We start from the raw sequence: 25,705 nt of genomic DNA on the forward strand, positions 1-25,705 counted from the left end.
AGCCACTTGGTCTGACAGACCTCTGTCCACAGCCCACTCCCGCTCTCACCCATAGCTGGGACTAGGGTCTGGGTTCTAGTAGCTTTCCTCTGCTCTGGTCACTGGTAGGACTGGGGGTGGGGACAGTGAAGGACAGAACATTCTTATCCCAGTTGGATAAAAAGCACTGAAGTCCCAGGAAGCTGACACCGGAAAACTGCCATGAGTTTGAGGGCAGCCTGGGCTACATCGTGGGTTGTAGGTCAGTCTGTGCTGTAGAGTGAGACTCTGATTCCAAATGCAGTCTGGGCATTGGAGCAGCCCAGTGCATGTTGGGTAGGTGGGGGAAGGGTGCTGTTGCCCCTCTCTGAGGTTGCCCACACGCCATACCCCTGGAGTTTAGCTTCCTGTGTGAATTTCATTATTTCTCCCTGACTACCTATGGCTTCTGTCTGTGAAGCTCCGAGGTTACAAATCTTAAGACAAGAAGGAAAGTTCTAGTAACTGCTGTTTGTCTTTGCCTTACCCGCTGGTCTGGGGCTCAGGGTGGTCTAAGAGAAGAAGAGAGGATGAAGGAGGCCAGACAGGACCCAGGAGCCCACCCAAGGGGGAAGCACAGCCTTGTGGGAGGCTGCTTGGATTATGTGGTAAGATCCTCCCCATTTCCCACCCACCCTAATATCCTCCCCTCCCCGCTGGGGCCTCAGAGGATGCCGTCCTCCCCTTGGACTCAAGCCAGAGGTAGAGCCTGCAGGTAGAGAAAGCACAGACAGACTGAAGACCAGGCTGGACCTCAGGAAGGCAGGGCTGGGAAGGACTGGCCAGCCCGAGAGATGGTGGGGGAACACTACACAGCCAAGAACAAGGACAGACATCACAGACTCCAGGTACTGCACTCTCAGGTCTGTCTTAGCTTTCAAGACTTTCATGAATTTTCTGAGTCCCAGAAGATGCACAAGGTTGAGGTACCCAAGGGGACAAAGGAGTGAAGCCAGAGCTCTGTGAATTTCTCTAGGACAGAAACAGTCTAGATCTGGGCACAACATCCGGGACAGGGTTTGGACAAGGCATCAGACACTCATGAAGACCTATGGCGTGCGTGCTTCTTCAAGTGTGCCGCCATGTCTGACAGCCGCTGCCTACTTTCCCAGGTGTTTTGTTTTACAGGAATTCCCAGACACTTGCTCCCCTTCCAAATAAATAACAGAAGGCTTGCTTGTTGGTTCAGACCTTTACTGAAAGCTGTCCATCCCCACCACCGTTGGCCTTGCCCTCTAGTCCCACAGCAGCACGAGGGACTCTGGAGTGGACGGTGACCACAGAGGAGGGAATAGGCAGCAGATAATAGCGCTGGGTCTATAGGTCAGGACACCCCACTATGACAGCTTCCGTAGGTGCACCCTGCTAAGTCTACCCCAGGCACTGTCCTTTGACAGGACAATGGAGGAGGGGCATGGGAACCTTTACACAGTTACTCAGGCGCATCCATGTGTGTCCATGTTTGAGGCTAGGAAGGGTGTAGGGTGTACGGCGTGGCATTTTTCCATAAAAGGGGCCACATTCTGACAGGCTGTAGCCAGAGAAACAAGTGTTTCACATTGAAGGCAATTGCTCGAGACCACAGGGTGAGGGCAGAAGACACTGGCATGCCCCCGGAACTTCTGACATTCAGGGCATGCAGGACCTGGAAGTCACATCCAGGAAAGGCTTCAGATCAACCCAGAACTCAAAGGCGTCTCTCTACGTATGTACAAGAGGGAGCAGGGGTGCTGGATACACGCTTCCCAGCAGCCACACATGTCCACTGCAGGAATGGCCTGGATGACCTGGAAAAAGGAGGGACCAAAGTAGGCCACATCATGCCCTCACCGAGCCCTCACTCAAGCGGTGTTCTGATTGGTTGAAAGGAGACCAGGCACAGAAGCTGGAACAGATGGAGAACTGCTTAGAAGGCACATGGGAGCGCACGTGGACGGATGGGGACCACGAAGACAAATCACATGGAAATGCACGCAAGACGGAAGGCCAAGCCCACTGCCACATCCTACTAGAACCAAAACCCACAGTGCCTTAGGAGCTCAGTGCACCTGGCATAGGGCAAGCCGAGGATGGCACTAGAAGTGGACCGTCACCCAGGCTTTGGCATTAGAAACCCCCAAGTTAAAACATCATCCCCATGTAACATATCTACAGCACAGGGATGTCACCAAAAAAGGTGTCACTCAGGTAGCATAGCTATTCTTTACGACTGGGGATAAAACTCCTGGATGGGAGAAGAGGCAGCGAACACAGAACCATAATGAACCACTAGACCAAAGCCTTCAACAGGCAGACAGCAACCAAGACCCCAGTCACAGACAGGCCTGAAACAGATATAACCAGATAGAGCCATCAATGAGCCCTGTGCAATGACTGAGTGGACACACGCATGCACACACACAAGCACATACACACACACCAGACTTACACAAATTTACATGTCTTTCTACCCATCCTCTCCAAGGGCAACAAGAATAAGATGAGCCCCACCGGCCTGGCCATAGACCACATGCTTAGAAACTGCAGTGTTTCCAAAGCTTCCTGTCCCCCACCCCTGCTGAATGACTTGTTCTGAAAATATGCTGTGGGAATCCGAAGAAGACTATGTGATGGCCGCCTGATTCTAGTATCATTCTCCCTTTCCTTGGGGAGGACCCTAAAGGGGGAACTCCACAGTGGGGGCCCCATCCATCCCATTAAATTCAATGAAATAGGTCAGCGTTTGGGGTTTCCTGAAGACCTGCTGCAGAGTCTCTCTGGCGAACACAAAGACTCCCAGGGCTCACTTCAGATAACCTTGCCTGTTTCATCGGAAGTAGCACATTTCACAGTGAAAACACCAGGCAAACAGAAATCTCTCAGGTCGGAATTATTTTATTTCCCAGCAGGTGGTATCTTCCAAACAGGTATATTCTCAAAGAACCATCAGTCAAAATAAGCCTGGATTTCACATTCTCACCCCCTACACACATACACAATATTACATTAAGAAATCTGAAAACCTCTCCCTCCATCCATCACCTATGCAAATCCACAGAGTAATGATACAGGCTCCCGGTCTGGAAACCTAGCAACCGTATCCAAGTGCTCCTTAGTCAGCTAGGCAGGCACAAAACTCACACACACCTCGCTCTATGGGCTGCTGCGTTGACACACACACACACACACCCCTCTCGCGACTCTCTCCATAGCTGCGGAAGGACAAGACGGAGGAAAACAAACCTTGTTCCGCTGAAGAAGAACAACCCATGTCATTTAATCCATCTGACAGCGCATCTCCCCTCAGAGCCAGGCAAGAACAAAACCAGCAAAGATTGGGGAAAACAGGTTAGCCGGGTTCGCAGCTTATCAGCGTGCCACATGCTTAATACTTGCATGCTTATTTCGGACGTGGGCTCCCCAGCTCCCCCCTGGCCTTGCTTTTAAGGGAAGCCATCCTATAGAAGTCATCCTAAGTACTCTGTGGTCAAGGCACCTCAAGCCGGTTCGGCTCATCTGCCCAGCCACAGTTTACTGTGGGTGACAGCAAGCAGGGATTAACTTCGCTATTCCCAGCCTCGCCCAGCCAGCACTTCCTTCCAGCTGGCAGATACAGCAACCTGATCAGAGGTCATGTTTAATATTTTACGGGGGATGGGGGGGAACTTTAAAAAAAAGCAGCGCAGAATCAGACAAGAGCAGCACGCACACCGTGACAGGCTAGCACATCAATGCGCACGCTAAGATGCCATGCCTGCTGGGGAGACAAGCTGCGACCACATGAACTCTGTGGACCTCTAGGTATCCATGCGCCAGATGGCTCTGACCACAGGGTTAGGGCGGCTTTCCGCGAAAGCCACATCTGCATGTCCTAAGTGCTCTGATTTCCCAGAAGTACACTAGCAAGTACGGAAAACACAGACTCCCCCCATCAAAAGCAGCAGGGGCAATCTGACTTCTTAACAGGAAGGATTTCCCTGATTAACCATGGGAAAAGGCAGAGGAGTATTTACCCACTTTTAGTGACCCCCCAACTAGGAAATGTGGAGGACTTCAGACTACCCTAATTCCGACATGTGCCCTGACACGACCCAGCACAGGTGGGGAGATTACCTTCCTTTCCTTCTGCTGAGATTCCTCCACGACTGCATTTCCGTCCCACGCTACACCCAGGACTCTGCTTGTGAGCGGTGTGGTGAGAGTTGGCAGACCCAGGAATGGGGACACACTTAGGGACAGGTTTCTTCTCCTCTTTGTTCCTCCCTAAGTGGTAGTAGAGCTTAAAATATGACATTGTAACACAGAAGGGCAAGGGCAATGGCTCAGCCCAAAGTGTGAGGACCTGAGTTTGGATCCCTAGAACCCGTGTACAAGGCCAGGTTCAGGGGTTCATGCTCATGATCCCAGTGATGGTGACAAGGCAGGCAAAGACGGGAGGGTCCTTGATCAGCTAGTTCAGTCAGCTGGTGAACTTTCAGGCCAGTGAGAGGCCCTGTCTCAAACAAAAGGTAGATGATTCCTGAGGAACAACACCCAAAGTGGTCCCCTGATCTCCACATGCATGAGGACAGAGGCCCATTTACCATCAACCATCAACACACAGAAATACACAACAAAAAGATTGTTAACACTGAGGCTCAGGACCACCCACAGAGTGCATCCCACCCATTCAGTGCCTAAGATCAGCATGGAAACAGGGTTTTGTGCTGAGAAAGGAAGCTGACAGAGAGGCTGGCCCTGGATGAACAGCATGGGGGAGGGTCATTCACTCAGCACACACTACTGGGCACTATGGGGTAGGCACTGTGGGGCAGGCAGAGTCCAATACTGTTGCCTTGGAGGAGGCAATGACTGAGAGACAGGTAGCCATAAAGCAATGAACATGTCATGAAGAAGAAAATAGATGGGTCCAAGCCCCTATAGTCGTGACCTTGGAAATGGGTCCTCTCAGGAATGGTCCACTTAAGGACCTTCAGTGGAAGGTGGTCTTAGATTACAGGAGCAGACTGGCGTCCTAAAACAAGGCATGTAGTTGAGACATACTGGGTAGTGGTGACTTGTCTCATTGCTGTGACAGACACCTGACAAGAGTAACTTAAGGAAGCAGGGTTTATTTGACTCACAGCCTGAGGACACAGACTGTCATGACAGGTAAGGCATGGCGTCAAGAGCATGGTCACAGTGCATCCACAGTCAGGAAGCAGAGAGAGACAAATGCTCATGCTCAGATTGGTTTCTCATTTTTATCCAGTCTGGACCCCCAAAGCAAGGGATATTGCTGCCCATATTCAAGGTGGTCTTGCCATATCCAGAATCTTACTCACAGACATGCCCAGAGGATGGTGTCCATAATTCTAAAAAGTTAACATCTCAATAACCACAGAGCAGGTCAGGTTACCGCAGACCAGAGACTACAACCATGTGCTGCAAACCCATGGAGGCCAAAGACCACCAGCAGCACCTAGCAGTGGAACGAGCCTGGAACAAACCCTTCTGCCACCTCTAGGAAGGCCCTAGCTACCAGCACCTTGATCCTGACCTGGTGTCTCCCAGAACGGCAGAATAAACTTATTATTTTAAACCTCTCAGAAAGCTGTCATTTGTCATCTGTGGGAACTGACATGTGGCCAATCCTATTGTTTGAATGCATTCCCAGGTGGGTTCTGAGACACAAAGGTGGGTGCCCAGTTCAAAACTGCCAGAGGATTTCAACACAGTGATTTCAGGGGTACCTGGACCTGTGGGCTCAGCCTCCAGTGGTTGCCAGGGTGTCTGCATTCCACACAAGCTCTCTGGAAACCAAGTACATCCCATACCGAACACACACTGTGCAACGCTAACGGGAGAGACCAAAAGCTCTCTCATGCCGGCGGGTGGAGAATAGCGACCACTAAGGAGAGGAAGGAGTGGCTCCCAAGCTCTCCTCAAAGATCAATTGTCAGCCTGGCAGAAGACGGGATGGGTTTGGGGGTGGTGGGATAGCAAAAAACATCTAGAACAAATAATGACCAGGACTCAGGAGGAGGCGGCAGCATTGTAAAAGTCTAAGTGACAATATGCACGCACTGAAGGTTTATCTTCTGAAAAGTCACGTCTTTAAGCAGCCACCAATCTCCAACTCATAGGACTACTAAGGGGGTACAGTCCTTGTCACACCATTCCTAGAGCCTGGAGTGAGGGAGGGGACACAGAAACCATCAGTCTCTGAGGTCACCACCTTCTAAAGAGCCTGGGTTGGAGTGCTTATGAACCCATTAATTTGCCAAGATCTTCCTAGGAGGGGTGGTCAGGGAAGACCATATTAGAGCCAGTGAGCTCTGACCCAGGCATTTCTGACCCCTTGTATTTCTGGTCCCTGTGGACATTTAAGGGCAGCACAGACTTTGTGAGCAGAAGGAGACAGCTTGAGTCTCCAGCTCCCTGCAGCAGGCTGTAGTCTTAGAATACACAGGCTCAGCCGGGCGATGGTGGCGCACGCCTTTAATCCCAGCACTCGGGAGGCAGAAGCAAGCGGATCTCTGTGAGTTTGAGGCCAGCCTGGTCTACAGAGCTAGTTCCAGGACAGGCTCCAAAGCCACAAAGAAACCCTGTCTCAAAAAGCCAAAAAAAAAAAAAAAAAAAAAAAAGAATACACAGGCTCCTGTTGGGGTCCTGTTGGGGCTCTGGCAACAGTCAAAGCTCCCCTTTCCTTAGCCCCAGCAGGGACTCTTTACCTCCCAACCTCTACAGAGCAGTATCGATTGTACCGCATCCGTGAGGTGCTCTGCTCACTGGAATAACACTGCCTTTGATCTGACGGGACACTCTGGGGATAAATTCCCAGGCCTGCTATCTCTCAAGAAACTGAACATGAATCTAGGACCTGTTTCTACAGGTGAACTCACTTGGTATCCGATGTCAGTAGTTCTCAACCTTCCTAATGCTGTGGCCTCTTAATACAGTTCTCGTGTGATCCCCAACCATAAAATTATTTCATTGCTTCTTCATAAGTGTAATTCTGCTACTGTTAGAAATTGTATTGTAGATATCTGATATGTAGGCTATCTGTCTGATATGCAACACCCCCCACAAAAGTCTCTATCCATAGGTTGAGAACCTCTGCCCTAGGTGAAGATGTATATATGTGAGCAGGACAAGATATCTGTATTAGGTAGGACACTAGCATCTTGCTAGCAGCTGGTATGAGGCTGAGGCCAGCAAGCATAGAGAATACCTTGAGAACCTAGGACTCTGCTTGGTTTGAGCTATACACACATCCCTCATCTAACAATGCTGATGCTCAGGGCAGGGTGCAGGGTGACGCAAACCATTTGCCTGACTGCACATCATGATCCAACCTCCCCATTGCAAGGTAGGTCCCAGCCACATTCGATGCAAGACACACATTCAACATTGCGAAGACGTGAAAGCAAGACATGGTGTCGCTCACCCCTGACACCCAAAGCAGACCGAGGGCATAGGCAGTGAGAGGCAGATACCATCTGCTTCTTCACAGGGCCCCAACGAGCCCCATCCCAGAGCCCCTCAATGGGGCAACTCCACCTTCAAGGGCTCACCACTGCTGGTCCAGTGGGACTGCTCCCCGCTGCAGGTCCTGTGGAAGCCCAGTGCTGGAGGGCGCAGGCCAGCTGGCTCATCCATTGTGCAAGACTGGGCCCAGCCCATGGTAGGGCGGTGAGAGCAGGGAGGAGCCCCAGAGATGGCCCTCCTGGTTGGCACAAGGGGTACTAGAAAGGGGAGGGGGACACCAAGCAGAGATGACAGGAGGGTGGGAGAGAGGACCTCACATTTTCCTCCCCTTAGTCACCACCCATTAGCTACACATGAGTCTGTGTGCCTTCCAACATGCACATCTAAGCCGGCTCCCCATGTGGCTCCTGCTCCCCCATGTGTTTCCTGCCCCCTCCCACGTCTCCTGATTGGTACCCAGACAGATTCCCTGACTTGTTTCTGTAGACTTTTAAAAAATGACTGGTTTTACAGCAGTTTGGAACTCACAGCAAACTCGAGAGGAAGGTATGAGATGCCCCCAGTCCTCTCCCACATGCACCATCTCCCCCAGGATCAGCATCACCCGCCAGTGTAGCTAGACCCTCACTGTCTGCAGAAATGCACAGTGACAGGCAAACATTTCAAATCAATATTGGGGAAAATCAAGAGATCTGAATCAAGTGAGAACCCTAGACCAATCCCCAGCAGAATTAAGCATCCCTGCTTCTGAGGACCTAGACAATTCAGACGTCCCTGTGGCAGGCACTGCCAGGAGAAAGGAGAGTGGGACTCTTCAAGGGAGGCACACTGCACAGTTCCCAAGGTCTTCACAACGCTCCCGCTATCAGGGAAGGGCTCCCAAGGCACGCTGGTGCCCGTGCCTCTGGGAAGTTTTGCTGAGAGCTGGCTCTGCAGCAGCGCCAGGAAGATCTCAGATGGCAACGGCTGTGGCTTCTCACCAAGCCTACTCACCGATGTCTGTTTCCTTGTGGTTCTTGATGTACTCTGCAAGTTCAAAGTTCCCCGCTATTATTGCCACCTGCAGAGCGAGAAATCACAGATTTCAATGTCAGCTGCACAAGCATGGGTTTCTGCGTGCTTCTGTTCTCAAAAGCTGTCCTCATTTCATGTCTGTGGCTGTGACGGAAACTTAAAGAAGAAAGGGTTTATTTGGCTTACAATTCTAGGTTACAATAGTAAGAAATGGGTCTCAAGAAAATGACCACACAATCCCAAGTACTCAGCTGAGTAAAAGCTGTACCTCCGGAAGCAAGCAACAGGGGCCCTACATTTATTCCTAATATAAAGGGATCCTGTGCCTTATCCAAGTGGCCAGAGCACAGCTTCACATTCATACTCTCCTGCCTGGCTAATAGTGCAGTTTCTAGGGAGAGATAAAGCTTATTATACACTTTGATTTCAAGAAATGCGAACCAAGGCAGAATCTGAATTTCTGCCAAGTGCCTTCTTTACAATTTTTCAATGTAGTTTTGTCTTATTTAATTATTTGATAGAAAAGACAATACATTTTTTTGTTTGTATTTTCCACACAGCCTCTTACTGAGGGGGAAACTGAGGCAGGAACTTTGTAGCATCAATCCACAATCAGGAGCAGGAGAATAAATGCAATGGACACTTGCTTGTCTCTACTGAGCTCAATGTCTTGACTCTTAACACTATTCAGGGTCCCTGACCAGGGAATGGTGCTGCCCACAGTAGGCTAGGATTTCCCATATCAGTTAACAATCAAGATAAGGCACACAGACTAAGTTATTCAGTTAATGCCTCTCTTCCCAGGTGGTTCTAGATTGTGTCAAGCCGACAAAGGTAGTCATCACAAAGGCCTGAGCCAAGGGGTGCACGTCCATCAGTACTCAACAGCCCTCATCAGGAAATTCTTGTCCCACTGTGGCCTTTGTGCATGGGGACTGTCTGTCCAGAGGCATGGGGACTGTCTGTCCAGAGGCATAGGGACTGTCTGCAGCAGTGGTGGGGTTGGGGAGAGTGTTCAACAAGAGCTCAGTCTGTGAACTCCCCACTAAGGATTGTGCCCTATGAACTCAGATGGCTAAGCTGCTACCCCACCCACACCCAAGTTCTTTAGTTTGGATTGTCAACTTGATGGGGAACCTAGAACCCCTGTGGAGACAAGCCTCTGGGCCTGTCTGAGGGAGTTTCTAGATTGGATTAACTGAGGTGGAAAGACACACCATGAATGTGGGTTACACCATCCCATAGGCTGGAATCCCTCTGACAGAACAGAAAAGAGAACGTGAGCTGAGTACCAGCATCCATCTCTGTTTCCTGACTGCCGGTACCATGCCTTCCCCATCACCATAGGCTTTATCCACAACCTGTGAGTCAAAACTGAGCCTTGCCTCTTACAGTGCTTTTGTCAGGTGCTCTGTGGCAGCAATGCTAAAAGCAACTCATAGTCCCACCTTTCTGATTAGACACAAGTCCGCCAAACTGGAAAGTGAGGCCTCTGTGGTGGTTTGAAAGAAAATGGCTCCCCAAGGCAGTGACACTATTAGGAGGTGTGGCCTTGTTGAAGGAAGCGTGTCACTGTGGGGGCAGGCTTTGAGTTCTTTCTTGCTCAAACTTCCCTCAGTGTGACAGACAGTCAACTTTCTGGTGCCTCTGAGTCAATATGTAAGAACTCTCAGCTCCAGTACCATGTTTGCCTGCATGCTGCCATACTCACCACCATGCTCCCCATTATGACGATAATGGACTGAACTTCTGAAACTGTGAATCACCTCAATTAAATGTTTCCTTTATAAGAGTTGCCATGGTCATGGTGTCTCTTCACAGCAATAGAAACCTAATTAAGACAGCCTCTAAATGCTCTTAATGCTCCCTGAGCACAAGCTATTCCACCCCGAGATGTGCACACAGCCCATGCACACAGAGAGCCTGCCTAGGATGCCTGAGCTCCACTTCTAGCACCTTCTAAAGCAGAGTGGTGGAACAAGCTATAACCACAGGAGATGGAGGCAGGAGGTTCTGAAGTTCAAAGTCACTCTTGGTTACTTAGTGAGTCTGAGGCCAGCTTGGGCTACAGTACACCCTGTGATAGAGTTAGGGGAGTGAGGTCAGGAAGAAAGGGAAAAAGAAGAGAGAAAGAGTTAGCCTTGACTGGAAGCCATCCCAGCATAGCTCTGTGGTTCTGCATCTGTCACCTGATACTCAGCAACAGCCAGGCAGGTGACACCAAGTGGATGCTCCTGGATCCCCGAATAGGCCAAGCCAGAGATCCCTTAGCCAATGCCTACACTGCTCTAGAGCCTTTGGGATAAAGCCAGCACAAGTACACCCACAACAAAACCCTGAGATGCAGGCTCAGCGTTATACACACCTACTCTGAACTGATGTCAGGTAGCAACATAAGGGGACCCAGTGGACCAGGGTCTCCCTAGAAAGAAGCAATCATCAAGGCTGCAGCACTGGCTTCTTTACAGATTTCCACTTACCCACCCCATAATCACACGATTCATAGAAAGGTTTGTTCTACACACACCCTAAAGATACCTGCTGACTTAAGATGAGTCCTTGGGCTTCCCACAGGTCAGGGAACCCTGATTGCTCTTCGAGCAGATGAGGGAGGGGGACTTGATCGGGGGGAGGGGGAGGGAAATGGGAAGCGGTTGTGGGGACGAGGCAGAAATCCTTAATAAATAAATAAATTTAAAAAAGAAAAAAAAAAAGAAAATGGCAATGATGGTAACCTCACAAGTTCTTTTAAAAATATCTGTATTTTTTCTAATGTATATTAGAATAAAAAATGCCTTTCTATAAAAAAAAATAAAAAATAAAATAAAAAAAAAAAAAGATGAGCACCACAAGCTGAAAACATGGTGGGTCAGAAGGGAATTGGATATGTTTGGTCTGCTGACGTTAGGGCTCAGCCATGCAGCATGGTGCAGTGCCAAGGTTTACCCCTGGGATCCTGTGGCTGCATGGGAGTTGAGCTCAAGCTGCCGTCCAGTTAAGTCCGTGTCACAGCCCCAGAAAGAGATCAAATCCCCAAATCTGAAGGACACTTGCTGCTGAATGCCTTTTACATTCACACCACTTCAAAGTTGTAAAATTGGAAGCTGAGCCAGGTCCCCTCCTCTCTCTTTCTCTCCCTCCCTCCCCCTCCATCTCTCTTTGTACAAATGAATCTCTCTCCAGTTTGGAGATTCACTAGCATGCTTAGATGTATATGCCCGGCTGTAAGAAATGGGTCTGGGGTCATATGGCCCCAGTAGTTTTATGTCAACTTGACACATGCTAAAATCATCAGAGAGGAGGGAACCCCAATTAAGAAAATACCTCCATAAGACTTGGCTGTAGGGCATTTTTGAAACTAGTGATTGACGTGGGACAGCCCAGTACACTGTTGAGTAGTGCCACCCCTGAGCTAGTTGTCCTGGGTTCTAGAAAAGAGCAGACTGAGCAAGCCATGGAGAGCAAACCACTAAACAGCACCGCTCCATGACCTCTGCATCAGCTCCTGCCTCCAGGTTCCTACCTTGCTTGAGTGGCTGTCCTGACTTCCTTTGATGAAATCAGATAAACCCTTTCCTCCCCACCTTGCTTTGGCTATAGTGTTTAATCACAGCAATAGTAACCCTAAGACAGGTCTAAGAAAATGACCACACAGTCCTAAATATTTCAGCAAGGCGGAAAGTTTTACTTCTGCAGAAGGCTATTCTTAAGCAGGGCCCCCTGGGGTTTTACTGCTAGTGAACGTGGATCTTCTGCTCCACCTCTCATTATTCTACAGGACTGGCTGACTTAACTCAGGGCAGCTGAAGAGCAGAGGCAATCTGGAGCAGAGACTGAGACCTTGGGTATGTATCTTGGTTCCAAGAAGTGCTGACCCTGGAGGAATTTGAGTTTCTTCCAAGTGGTTTCTTTAGATTATTTTAAGTGGAGTTTTGTTTTGTCTGACATTTTGATAGAACACGCTTTTACCCCAGCACTCAGGAAGGAGGCAGTGACAGGTGGACCTCTGTGAGTTCGAAGCTAGCCAGGACTATGTAGTGAGACCCTGACTCAAAAATGACTGTACATTTCATTGACATTGACCTTGTGTGTGTGAGTGTGTGCGTGCGTGTGTGTGTGTGTGTGTGTGTGTGTGTGTGTGTGTGGTGTGTATGTGCACATATATGCATGCGAGCACGTGTGTTTTCCTGTTGTTTCTGCCCATCAAGAATCCCAATGAACACAGATGTTAGGACTGGGAATGGGGTGTAGATGGCTTTGAAACTGTTACAGACTGCAAAGGCTGTAAAATTGGAAGCAATGTAAAATTGCTGTATGCACTGGAAATATAAATTTTACAGGGATTCATTTTCTCTTATTGTGATGTTAAGTTGGGAGCATCACCCCAATCCCTGGCATCCATCCCTGGCATCCATCCCAGCCCCCTCTGGCCTGGGAGTTGCATTGGTCTGGACTCTCCCTGGCCTGGGAGTTGCACTGGTCTGGACTCCAAATCCCAGCATGCCAGGTCCTGACCCCTCCCCCGGGGTCCTGTCCCCGGACTACTCCCACAGGGTATTTAAGTGGGTGCCCAGAGGAGGAACACATGGTCCCAGGTTTTGTATATGCTCCCTGGTTTTCTCTCTCCCCTGTCATGCTCTTGACCACCTGAGAGTGTTGCATTTATTAAAACATGGGCATTTTAATTCTGTTTAATTTGGCCTGATTGGATTTCTGTGTGCTGGCAGAGAGGATTTTTCTTAACACTTATCTGTAGAACCTCTACAATATATTAAACACGTATTCAATATGTATACTATGTTTTATACATACTTAAAACATGTATATATGTGTGTGTTTAGATACAGATTTAGCATGAAAGTAGGAGTGTTTGGGAAGAGGAGGGAGAGTGGCTCAGGGAACAAGGTTGGGAAAGTGATGAAGAAGACGAAAGCTATAACATGTATATGTGTGGATACACTGCAGCGAAACCCATTACTTTGTACAATGAATCCTCACTAATGGAAATACTAATAGAGGTGTGCTCTCAGCTGGAAAGGAGGGGCACGCTAGGGGAGCTTGGGAGGGCCACCCCTGCTCTAAAGTAGCACACAGTTTGCTGGAAATGGATTCTAGCACTCTGTGGAAGGTGGACCTGGCAGGAGATGGAACTGAGTATCAAGATGAGGAAGTTTCTGGGCATGGTGGTGAAGGAGCAACTGCCCTTTCTGCTGCTCACAATGACATGCAAAGGACAGGATGGGACCGCCAGACAGAAAAAATAAAACACAAAACCCCACAGGATGGAAGGTGTGGCAGCTTCACATCCTGTCATGGTGGGCAGAATGAGAAGTCCATTCATTCTGCCGTAGGGAACAGCCAGCACTTGGCTGGAATGTCACTACTGTTAGTACTCATGGGATTACAGGGACAGAAGACATGAACTTGCTGCTACCTCAGCTACCAAGGCTGAGGCCTCCACAATGTTCTGGGTAAAGCAATTATGTCTGCTATGCGAATGAAGTTGATGTAAATATTTATGAATCGCTTGCCTGTTTCTCTCTGGGGAACCTCCAGGAAGCAGTGGCCACCCAACCCCCTCCATCACCAGCTCCCCATGCTTCCTAAAGATGTCTTAAGAGGAGAAAAAGCAAGGGACAGAGCTCCATAGCCCGCTGAGGCTGTAGGGCTAGGTGTGAGAGAAGGCAGGAGAATGCTGTCTTCTTTGGTCTCTGCCATGTTTGCCAGAAGGAATAACTCAGTAGCAGCACAATGCCTTCGGCACTTGTTCCACACGCTCTGAGCTGCTGAGCAGAAGAAAGAGCAGACAGCGGGAGCAGGTACCTGTCCCCCACAGAGCTGGTTGTGCCCGTGCTGGCTAGCTGTTGTCAACTTAGCACAAGCTAGAGTCACCTGAGAAAAGGAACCGCAACTAAGAACACGCTTCCGTCAGATTGACCTGTTGGCAAGCCGTGGTGTAGTTTCTTGACTAACGATTGATATGGGAGGGCCCGGTCCATGGTGGGTGATGCCATGGGTAGGTGGTCCTGGATTATATCAGAGAGCAGGCTGAGGAAGCCATGGAGAGCAAGCCAGTAAGCAGCCTTCCTCTATGGCCTCTGCTTCAGTTCCTGCCTCCAGGTCCCTGTCTTGAGTTCCTGTCCTGGCATTCCTAGATGAACTGTATGCTAACCTATAAGCCAGATTAACTTTCTTCCCCAAGGTGCTTTTTGTCATGTTCTTATCACAGCAACAGAGAAACAAAGACGGTACCAGAGCCAATTGGGAGCCAGATCCTCTTCTAACAGACAGGGCAGAGGATGTGTCTTGACCACTGACCACACTTTTAACAAGGCAGACTGTTAGAGAACCAGGCTGTGCTCACTCCCAGTCACCAGCTTGTCTTTGTCTGGCATGAGGCCCCTGTGATGTCTACAGTAGGTGGGGACCCTTTGAGGATACTCCAGGCCCCTCCCAAGAGACAGTCAGTGGGACTCCTTCATGGAGAGCCAGCGTAGATCAGATCCAGCCCCAGAGGGGCTCTACCCTCTGTATGCAGGGGCTCCGGGAACCCTGAGGACTCAGGACACTCAGTGAACAGGGACACCCCCTCCTCCAACAGGACCCCCTGCTGAGGCAGGAAAAGGTGCTTATCTGGCTCCTGTTCATGGAGCCACCTGGCCAGCAGAGCATCCAGGAAATGAATCACCCGAGAAGGCGCAGCTCCCACGTCACTGGATCCCCTAGCTATGGGGAGGAAGGGATGTGTCATCTGTTTTCATACCTCAGAAACTGACAACCGTCTTCTCTGTGGCGCCTCAAACGCTTACACTTAACATTAATTTCGTCTCACGCTCTTTGAGGCACAGCTTCAGAATCTGTAACCTGCCAATCACACCCTACGAGGAGTCGGGCTCACAGGAAGAGACTACACTCAGCCTCGTGGGTGAGGTTGAGACCACGCCTGGGGAGGACGACACTGCTGTCACAGGGAGCATGTACACACGCCAGCCTGTTCCATAGAGCACAGGGAAACACCACAGGCAGGTCCTCCCCAAGCCCTTCATCCTGCCAAGCCCCGAGACCTCCTTACACCCCCAGAGCAGCACTTGAGTACTTTACCCAAGGAGACAGAATGCCTCTAGAAACAACACCTCCAAGTCCCAGCTCTCTCCCTCCTGGCTCATGCTTGCTTCAGATTTTCTCATCGTTATGGTTTCAAGGAATCCCTTCACCTTCTGGGTCCCATGCCTAACCTCTCTGAAGAGTTTAGGGTTTGAGGGGAGATAAGAGGTCCTGCTCATCTTGATGTCCCTGGTACAGTGTACCCCACCAGCCCTAGAACCAAAGACTCAAGAATGAGGCAGTGGGAGGAATCAGGGCACCATGGACAATGCCCTGAGGATTGTGTGGGTCCAGGACAGGGGGCCCCGTTGAGTGCACAGAAGCCAGGTGTGCATTGGAGACAATGCAGCAGCTGGAGCTATCCTCTCAGAACACCACAGATGTGTTAGCTGCCACCCCAGCCCACAACACTCCTGTCTGTTTCCCTGCTAGGATCACTGCAAACTTGCTTTATGCCAGATAAGTGTGTGTGTATGCTAGCACTGCCCCTGAGGAGCATGCTTCTGGAGGCCACACTCTGTCCTTGGACTTCAGCCTCCAAGAGCTACAAGAGTCTAATGTGTGGTTCATATGCCAGTAAGTCTCTCAGGTAATGCCCCTTCTGCCCCACATACCCGGTAGGAGAACGCAGAGCTCCGCCAAACACCAACTAACAACCCTGGCTGGCCATGGCTTGGGGGGGGGGGGGATAGCAAAGCATTTTCTCTGAGAATCTTTTGCAGAAACAAAGATGTAAATAAGAGAGACTGCTACCCATGGCCTTTGTCGCCTTATCCCCTTCTGCAGAAGGGCAGTTAGCACCCTGAGGTTACTGCCTCGCTACTGTGTACCAAGGGGTATTCACCCTGCATTGTGGATCTGAGCTTGCCCAAATGAGGCCACATTGGCTCTGCTTCTCATTGCCCTCTCAACAGCCTCCTCCCAGACCCACAGCCAGAGCACATAGGAAAGTCACTGTGTACTCCATCCTGCTCCAGCTTAGGAGGATGACTTTGACATCCCTGCCTTCCCTCTCATCGTGGAGGAAATGTCCTATAGAGAGGAAGAGGGAAGCTCAAAGCAGCCACATCTCATTCCTTGTCCTCCTGATTGACACAGCAGCCTCTGTTTCAGACACCGACAGGCACTTGGGACACAGCTAATACCTAAGGACCTGGGAGTGGGATGAGGAGGACTAGACATGAGCTTCTTCAGTGGGTGGGGAAGCTGAATGCTGCCTGGACTGGTAAGCTGAGGAATGCTGGCCAGCTGAGACATTTTTTGCCCATTGCTAGGCTATAGCCTGGAGGGCCTAAACGACAATGTCCTGGGGCTTGAAAAGTCGTGTTTATGGTCTAGAGGTCCTGTGTGCTCTGGGACAACTGTGATAGGACTAAGAAGATGGAGCCTACCACGCAGACCCTGCCCCCCCCCACTTGAACATGCACATATACTGCACACTAATAAACATAAAATTCAGAAGAAAATGCATCTGTGGAGGAGCACGCATAAGCACCTTCCCTAAACACTCAATTTCCATGTTATTTGCATACTGACAGGTATCATAGGTCAGCTAGAGGGGATCTGAAACACCCTGGCCATGCAGGTCCTGCTCAACACCACATCCTTCTCTACAAGGACATGAGCACTGGGGCGGCTGATCTCATTCTTCAACTCAACTGGATCTGTAAAGAACTAAGGGATGCACCCTCGCAGGTCTGTGAGGGCATTTCCTGGAGAGATTAACTGGAGAGAGGAGAGCCTCCCCCTGAGTGGGCAGTGTCTTCCCAGGGCAGTCCAGATAGAAAGAGGTCTTGGGAGAAGGCCTGCTGCCTCCTGCTTTGGTGTCTGTCTGGTGAGTGTGTCTGTCCTGATGCTGCTGCCACTGCCACCACCATCCTTTGAGATGTCAGAACCCAGCTTCTTTGGCCTCCCATTATGGACTGAAGACAGTTCCCTAGAGATCTTCCAGGCCTTCAGCACAAGATTGGGACTGCCGAGACATACAGCCTCGTGGACTGAACAGCTACAGGGTTCTCAGCCTCCACAGCATGAGAAAGTCCCTGCTGGATGACCCGGACAGGATCATGTAAGCCAGTCTAATATATACCTGTTCTATCAATTCCTTCTCGGAAGCCTGATGAAAACATCCACAGGTTCTGGCATCCATAAGTTCTGGCATCCATAGGTCCTGACATCCATAGGTTCTGGCATATGGCAGGATCCAGGAACTGATCCTCCATGGACATCAAGGGGTAACTATGTTCCTTAACAATAGGCTGCCACACTAAGTTAGGGCACGTCACTCTGAAGAGGGCTGTCACTCCGGGCTTGCTCATGTGACTGTTGGAGGGTGGCAAAGTTGGAAGGTGCAGGCCAGGCTCAAGGTGGGTCCCAAGGTGGCCCGCACTCACCTATCTTCTTCCATGTATCCTCCATCCTCCAGTACGCCAAACTGGCTTTTGTACAAAGTGACCTCAGGATAGACTACCAGGTAGCAAAATCCAAACTTCCCTCTCTTCCTGAGACTGGTTTTGGATCTCAAACACTACCATATCTAGCACATAGGACAAGGTAGGGAGATGCCACTCATTGACAGAATGGGCTACAGTTTGTATCTTATCATGTCCGATATTATCTGTGCGACACATGCAACATGGATGTGCCACAGGAAACCAAAGGTGACTGGGCCACCTGGATCTAAAAGAAGCCCAGTGGGCTGGAGATATGGTTCAGTGACTAAGAATTCCTACTCCTCTCGCAGAAGACTCAAGTTAGGTTTTCATGCATCTACACCAGCAGCTCACAGTTACCTATGCCTCTAGTAGCAGGGGATCTGACACCTCTTTCTGGCCTCCATAGGAGCTACACACGCATACCCATACACCCACAGACACATAATTAAAAATAAAAATAAATCCTTTTTTTTTTAAAGAAAGAGGCTCAAAGGTCATATGTGCTCTGGAGTCTGGAGCTGGGGTCTAAAACCACACTTCTCAGATGGCATAGCACACTCTAGTTAATACAGCTTTGAAAGTAAGCATTGATGCTGGTGACGTCTCTCCCAGGGATGCTGGGCTCCATGCCAGGTTCCGAATTACAAGGGAGCCAGGTTGTTGGCCCAGCACTTGGGGCTAGATGATCCCATTTGAGGAAAAAAAAAGCAATCTTCTATATTGACCTAACAAGCAATCAAAGCTACACAATGGCCCAACTGGTCTACCTTTTGTTCCAGGGTCTAGCTTCCAGCAGAGATATGGAACTTAGGCTAACCTGAATACCTGCCATCTCCTTGGAGAGTGGCCTGGTCTGTTATGCAGAGGGGATTCCATTCAATGGTATACAGTTCCATATATATATATATATATATATATATATATATATATTCAAAGGAATTGCTGTAAAGAATATCAGAGAAACATCAAAGTCTGGCTTGGTCACTGAAATAAATGTTTGCCATGAAAACATGAGGACCTGAATTTGTTCCCTAGAACCTATGTAAAAATGATGGCCTGTGTTTGTAATCCAAGGGTTGAGACAGAGAAAGGCAGATCCCTGGAGTTTGGTGATTAGCTAACTTCACTGAAATGGTGGGCTCCAGGTTCAATGAGAGACCTGTGAGCAAAAAGGGAGTGGGGACTGGAGAGATAGTTCAATGGTTAAGAGCAGAACAGCCCTGACTACTTCTTACAGAAGATCTGGGTGGCTCATAATTATCTAATTTGAAGGAATCTGATGCCCTCTTCTGGCCTCCATGATACACACACACACACCATGATACACACACACACACATACACACACACACACACACACACACACACACACACAGATACACTCATGCACTCAGACATGCGCGTGAGCACACTTATGCTCACCCTGATCAGAAGTGTCTCCTAGGTTATTCCAAATACAGTCGGGTTGATAACAAAGATGAGCCTTAACATGCTCAGCTCGCATGCTCTATTATATGGCCAAACAAGGTAACGTGTGTGTGTATGTGTGTGTGTGTGTGTTTGTGTGAACATTTATGAACACACACACACAGAGATGGAAAGAGCAATAAAGAACATCAGAGAAATGTGGACACTTTCTTGAAGTGTTTATTATTCTAATTATCATTGATTCTCACATCACCCAAATATAGTTTCATATTTAGCAATAAAATGTGAATTTTTCCTCTGACACAGCAATGGCTTTGAAGGGCATCTTTTATTCTTCAAAGTTTCCACAGAAAGCCAGCAACTCTCCCAGTGTTTGAAGAGAAAGGATCTCTAATAGGGGACTTGATAGATGCTCAGCTAGCAAAGGCTCTGTGGATCCACAAGTGACTAGGATATTCCTACTTGGCCTTCAGGTAAATGTGGCTCCCACTTCTTGGAGCAGAAGGAACAAGACCCAGAGAGGCTGAGATGGGGACAGAGCTGTCCCTAGACTGGCTCTGGCACACTACAGCCACACAAAAAGGTGAGCTAACTGGTTAGGGCAGTGGTCACTCACATGTATTCCACACACAACAGCAAAACATCTGACTGAGCCTCATAGCATGAGGAGGCTGACAGACAGTTAGAACAGCTTTGGGAGCTCAGGAAAGTGGGATTTTTCACTACATAAAGGCACACCTCATCCATTTGAACACTAAGTGACACCTGCATGTCTTCATCGGGCTCTAACTGCGGAAAATTCTCCAGTGCCTAAGGCAAGGCTCAGCCTTCTATTTGAGGAAGCAAGAACAGGCAACTGATGAGATCTGCTTCAAAGGTAGAAACCAGCCCCATTTTCTTAAGACAAAAGTGAGAAGTGACAACTAAGATCAGTGCACGAGTGTGTGCATGCACATGTGTTTGTGCATGTGTGCGCACACGTGTGTATGTGCATGTACATGCATGCACATGTGTTAGCTTGCTGAGCCATATGATTGAGCACTGTGGATGAGCACGTTATCATGCTCATCCTCATTATCAGCCTGACTGGATTTGGAATCACCTAGGAGACACCTCTGTGCAGGTCTGTGAGAATGTTTCCAGGCACGTTCAACTGGGGAAGGAAGGCATACTCTGAGCATGGCCATGCAGCAACATCCAATTGCCCAGAGTCCGGGATTGAATAAAGAATGAAAAAGAAAGTGAGCTGAGCACCAGTGTTCATCTCTCTGCTTCCTGAGTGGGATGTGGCCAGCTGCCATCTTTGCTAGAGTTCCTTCTCCTGCCTTAAGTTACGTTTGTCAGGCAGTTAGAGCAACACAGCTGCAGAGACACCACCATCACTGGCTCAACAGCTCTTCCTGCCCCGATGTTGCCAAGCTCAGGGCACAAAGGTACAGACCCTACAGTCATCCTCCTCATTGGCAGGAGCTGTGCAGCAAGGCCTACCGGGTGCCTAAAAACACAGACAGTGCAAACCCACATGTACACTGAGAGCTTCACTCCTCACTCAAGAGAACTTACTTGCTTCTAGGACTCTGGCACATTCAAAGAGCCAGCATCCCTCACTACTCCTGTGCTTTGGGGCTGTGATGAAATGAAACAAGAGCCACTTGAACACAAGCTCTGCCATGAACCAAGATGCTACTGGGTGACTAATAAGCAGGTAGCATATACCTCTGGACAAGGGAAATGACTGTGTCCTTAGTGGGATGGAGCAGTTCAGTGAGGGGTGTAACACCTCCATGCAGAGTGGCCCACTGTTTAAAACTTGAGACCTATTTCTGGAATTGTCCATGACATAGTTTTGGGCAGAGGTTGGGTATGGGTGACTAAAATCATCTATAAGGGACAACTGATACTAGTTTCAATTCACACCACACACATACACAAACTAGTTCACACCACACAGATGAACTAGTTCACACCACACACACACATGAACTAGTTCACATCATTTAGTGATGGAAAAAAAGGCTTTAGTCCTGAAGCCTAAAATCAGGTCCACCTGCGAACATATAAACTGGAGTTTTGAAGGGATGTTATTGGATCAGCTTCTACAAGTAACTGAAAAATAATTTCATAAAAATCACTAACTCTCACAAGCCACATTGGGGAACAACCTCTAAAACATAAACCAAAACTGTCCTCATCCACAACAGCCAAGACTGCCCCTGAAAACCCCCTGCTGTTTGGCAGCTGCAAGTCCTTCAACCACAGATGACTAAGCTGATTCTGTTTCTCTTTTGTCTTTGTGTTTCAGACAGGGTTTTGTATGTCACTTAGGCAGGCCTCAAACTCTTGTATCCCCTGCCTCAGCCTCCCGAGTGCAGGGTGACAGGCTCACCATTCTAAGACTCCTTGATTCTCTCAGTAGTATGTCATCCCCACTCTCCAGCAACAAGAAATAAAATCAAACAAAACCCACTCCCACCTCCTCCCCTCATCACCAACCAGTATCCCAGCAAACCCCTAGTTCTTACAAATAAATCCAAGGAGACGGGGCCCTCTGGGGGAAAAATACATCACACGTATAATGAGCCCCCAAATCAGTGTGTAAGTTCCACGTTCCTTTCCTCCTCCCACCCCTTTCCTCTTTGGATCCCCAGGGCCCACCTACTGTAAAATACATGGAATATATGTGACGTAAACACCATACAATTAAATAACTGAGAATTTCATTTTGACACCTAAACAAAAAAATTTTTTTTAATCAAAAGGTGTTACTTTGCTAGAACAATCCCAAGAGCAGCTACGTGAGTTCCTTCACCCATGTGTAGGGACAACTGACATCTCTGGGGAGGAAAGGGTTTATTGGGCTTCACTTCAGCATTGCTGTTCATCACCGAAGGAAGTCAGGACAGGAGCTCAAAGAAAGCAGGATCCCAGGGGCAGAGGCCATGGAAGGGTACTGTTTACTGGCTCGCTTCCCCTGGTGTTCTCAGTCTGTTTTCTTTCGTTCTTGTCCCCTCCCCCTTGGTTTTGTTTTGTTTGAGACAGGGTTTCTCTGTGTAACCACTCTGGCTGTCCTGGAACTCACTCTGCAGACCAGGCTGGCCTCAAACTCACAAAGATCCACCTGTCTCTGCTTCCCTAGTGCTGGGATTAAAGGAATGTGCCACCATCATTGGGCAGCCTGCTTTCTTATAGAACCTAGGACCAACAGCCCAGGGATGGCACCACCCACCATGGGCTGGGCCCTCCCCTGTTGATCACTAAGTGAGAAAATGCCTTACAGCTGGGTCTCATGGTAGCATTTCCTCAGCTGAGGTTCCTTCTTCTGATGACTCCAGCTTGGGTTAGGAGCCTGACATACATAGCTCAGCGGTGTTCACGGTTCAAGTCCCTCTTCCGTTTGGTTCTATACCCCTTAATTTCCACTTAGGGGGCACTACTCTGCTCCAACTGTTGTCTAATTGCTTAAGCAGCATGTACCATACTTCAGGAAGACAAGCCCTGGCACCAGCAAATGTCCCCAGCAGTCACACGGGCAGTTAGCAGCCTTAATCACGTTCTGGTGGAGTCATTGACACTGTGGAGCAGGCACAAAATACTAGAGGGTGGGGGTTTGGGCTGGGGGATGCTCACACAGTGGCTCTACGATATCTTCCCCAGGGGTCTTCATCACACACCTGCTGCTACCCCAGGGCTGGAATCAGCTCAGCCCTGTGGCCGAGAATCCAAGCATTTTGAGGCCAATCCTCTCAGGCTCCCTGGTCTCTTAGACTCAACCTGTCTCCTGCTAGGAGACCGTTTATTCCCAGCTTCCGGGACAGGGACTAAAGGATGCCACTCACGCACAGCCACCTCCATCCAGAGCCTTTCTGGAGAGCGGAAGAAGGTGACTAGGGACTGTCCACAACCAAGTCTTTTGGTACTGCAAGTGCCTTGAAAGCAAGCCCAGGAGGCTGGGTGCAGGAAAGGACCTCAGCTCAGTGACTGGCAGCTGCAGCAGGCACATCCTAGGCAGTGTGCCCTTCACTCCCAAGATGCCCTCTCCAGTAAGAACTATATTTTGATAGGTTCCTTTTCTTTCTCTCTCTCTCTCTCTCTCTCTCTCTCTCTCTCTCTCTCTCTCTCTTCCTTTCTTTCTTTCTAAGACTTCCAGGAGTCCCTGTGGGGGTCTAGAGGACACCTCCAGGTCTTAGCTACCAATTTTCCATGGCCTTTCTGGCATTTTCTGGGTACTTCTTGCCCACGTGGCAAGCCCATCCATGACTCCTGATGGGGCTGATCCAAACACTGAAGTCTGCTTTTAAACCCAGAGCTTGGTCTCCTGGGGACACTGAGCTGCTGCTGAGACTCTCATCTCCAGTGCACAGACAAGCCCTTCCCAGATCTGCCGGTGTAAGCAGACTGTATGCACCCCCCCCCCAAAGCCTTAGCAACTACATGCTGGCACCTCACATTTTAATTCCCTTCGGTTATGATTCACGGTGCCATCTGTGGACAGATAATGAGGGACAATAATCCGAGAATAGCCATCAAGGCCTGTGTGCAGCGGTTTCAGGGTTAGCGCCTGTGAGCTGTTGGGAGGGATAGGAGCCACACCAGGACAGGCCATGGACCCCATTCACTGCTCAAACTGGACCCAGCAGACCTGATGAGATGACACTAGGCCCGTCTGACGTCACACCACCAGTTGTCCTCAGTCACTGGAAGGAGAGTGTGGCCACACAATCCAGGAAAGAACCACAGGCAATAGGCTTTAGAGCAGAGCACAGAAAACCTGCTGAGCCCCAGGAGAGCAGTCATCCCTGCCTTCTAGGCCAGCTGGATGAGTGGACAGTCCTCTGGGCTATGACGAAGGAGGTGTACCCCTCCATGCCTGCATAAGCCCAGCAAATAAAGATACATGGCTTGTTTACACTTTAAAACCGTGGGCAAGGTCATACTTTAAAACTGATTGGCCATTAGGCTAGTGACACTCAGCCATCAGACGTTGTTTTGTGTTTTCTGCGCTTCTCCTGCCTCCTCTAATCAGGGAATGTAACCCTGGGACCAGCAGGCATGTGTTTGCACAGCCTTGCATGCTCTTTCCCATCCACGCTGTGTTCACCATTCAGCTCCTGCACCAGGCTCAGCTATGGAGTCCTGCAGAAAAGGATCAGAGGAGTGTGCAAGACTGCTAATCGCCTCTCCCGGGGGTTTCTGCAAAGCCACTGCAGACACACAGGCCCACCTTCCTGTGAATCAGGGAGATAAACAAGCTCAGGCGGCTGCCTTGGTGTGCAGGTAGCAGAGTCCAATATCCAAGCCCCTGCGACATTTCATGCTGGGTTTAATCTGGGAGCCAGAGAGAGGTCAGGTGGGTATGGGAACAACCTAGCAGGGAAGAGGTGGGAGCCCAGACCCAACAGCCTCCCTGTACCTCCTCTGCTGACCTGTCACGTGGTCACACAGATGAAAAGCATGTGGCGATTCCAAACTGCAAAGCCAGCTAAGTCCTGGCATCTGCAGCATTCACACATACGCGCGCACGCACACACCATCAACCTTTCATGCAGCGAGCACAGCAAGCTTCAGAAATGATTCCCAGAACTCTAATGGAGCATGATTGACTAGAGAGAGGATGCTGTTAGAATTATCCACCTGTGTCACTGAATGGTAAGAAGCCGCCCCCCCCCTTCGCCCTTTTCAGCCAAAGCAGTACTGCCACGCACAGAGAGAGCAAACACTCGCTGGACCTGGGGGCCTGCACGTGTCTCCTGGGGAAGAGGCCCTGGAGCTGTGAAGAGGTGGAGCCCAGCATGCCCCTGTACTGTGCCGGCTCCCTCTACAAAGAGACACACCATCCCCACTGTGCATGGAGTTTGGAGTGTGCGTGCAGGCAGGCCATGGTGCACCACCTGACTCTTTAAATGGAAATGAATAGGTAAGGATGGCCAGAAAGAGACAGTGTGCATTGGGACCACTTTGAGGGTAGAGGACGAGTCTCCTCCTGGCCCCGTGGACACTGAAAGCCCACAGCCTGGTCTAAAAGGCATGCAAGGTTAAGGCTGCGCCTGATGTCCAAAGGCTGCCAGCTTGTATTTTAAATGGCCTGACTCAGCGAGGCACCTGACCTGAGAGAACAAAGCAATTGCTAAACTGCAGGTGCCCCACAACGTGGCTGCCACCAGAGCCACCACAGCAGGGACCCTCCAGCTCCCAGGAGGAAGCTTTCTAAAGAGAAACTTCAAGTCACCCCTTAGTACCCCAGGTGTAGGCCAAAAACAG

At 49.6% G+C, this 25,705-nt stretch overlaps 1 protein-coding gene across 8 annotated transcripts in view; it reads right to left on the bottom strand.

The window, feature by feature from the left end:
- The window catches only part of Shank2 (SH3 and multiple ankyrin repeat domains 2), a 456,357-nt gene that overhangs the window by 291,208 nt on the left and 139,444 nt on the right, over window positions 1–25,705 (bottom strand). For all 8 annotated transcript variants that reach the window (XM_041666922.1, XM_041666928.1, XM_041666925.1 and 5 more), the window contains exon 11: window positions 8,461–8,527. In XM_041666922.1, the coding sequence (XP_041522856.1) occupies window positions 8,461–8,527 (67 nt within the window). The remainder of the gene's footprint in view (window positions 1–8,460; window positions 8,528–25,705) is intronic.

The sequence above is a fragment of the Microtus oregoni genome, unplaced genomic scaffold (genome assembly GCF_018167655.1).
Source record: "Microtus oregoni isolate MIOR12 unplaced genomic scaffold, Mior012 000016F_ref0000370, whole genome shotgun sequence".
Lineage (NCBI taxonomy): Eukaryota > Metazoa > Chordata > Mammalia > Rodentia > Cricetidae > Microtus > Microtus oregoni.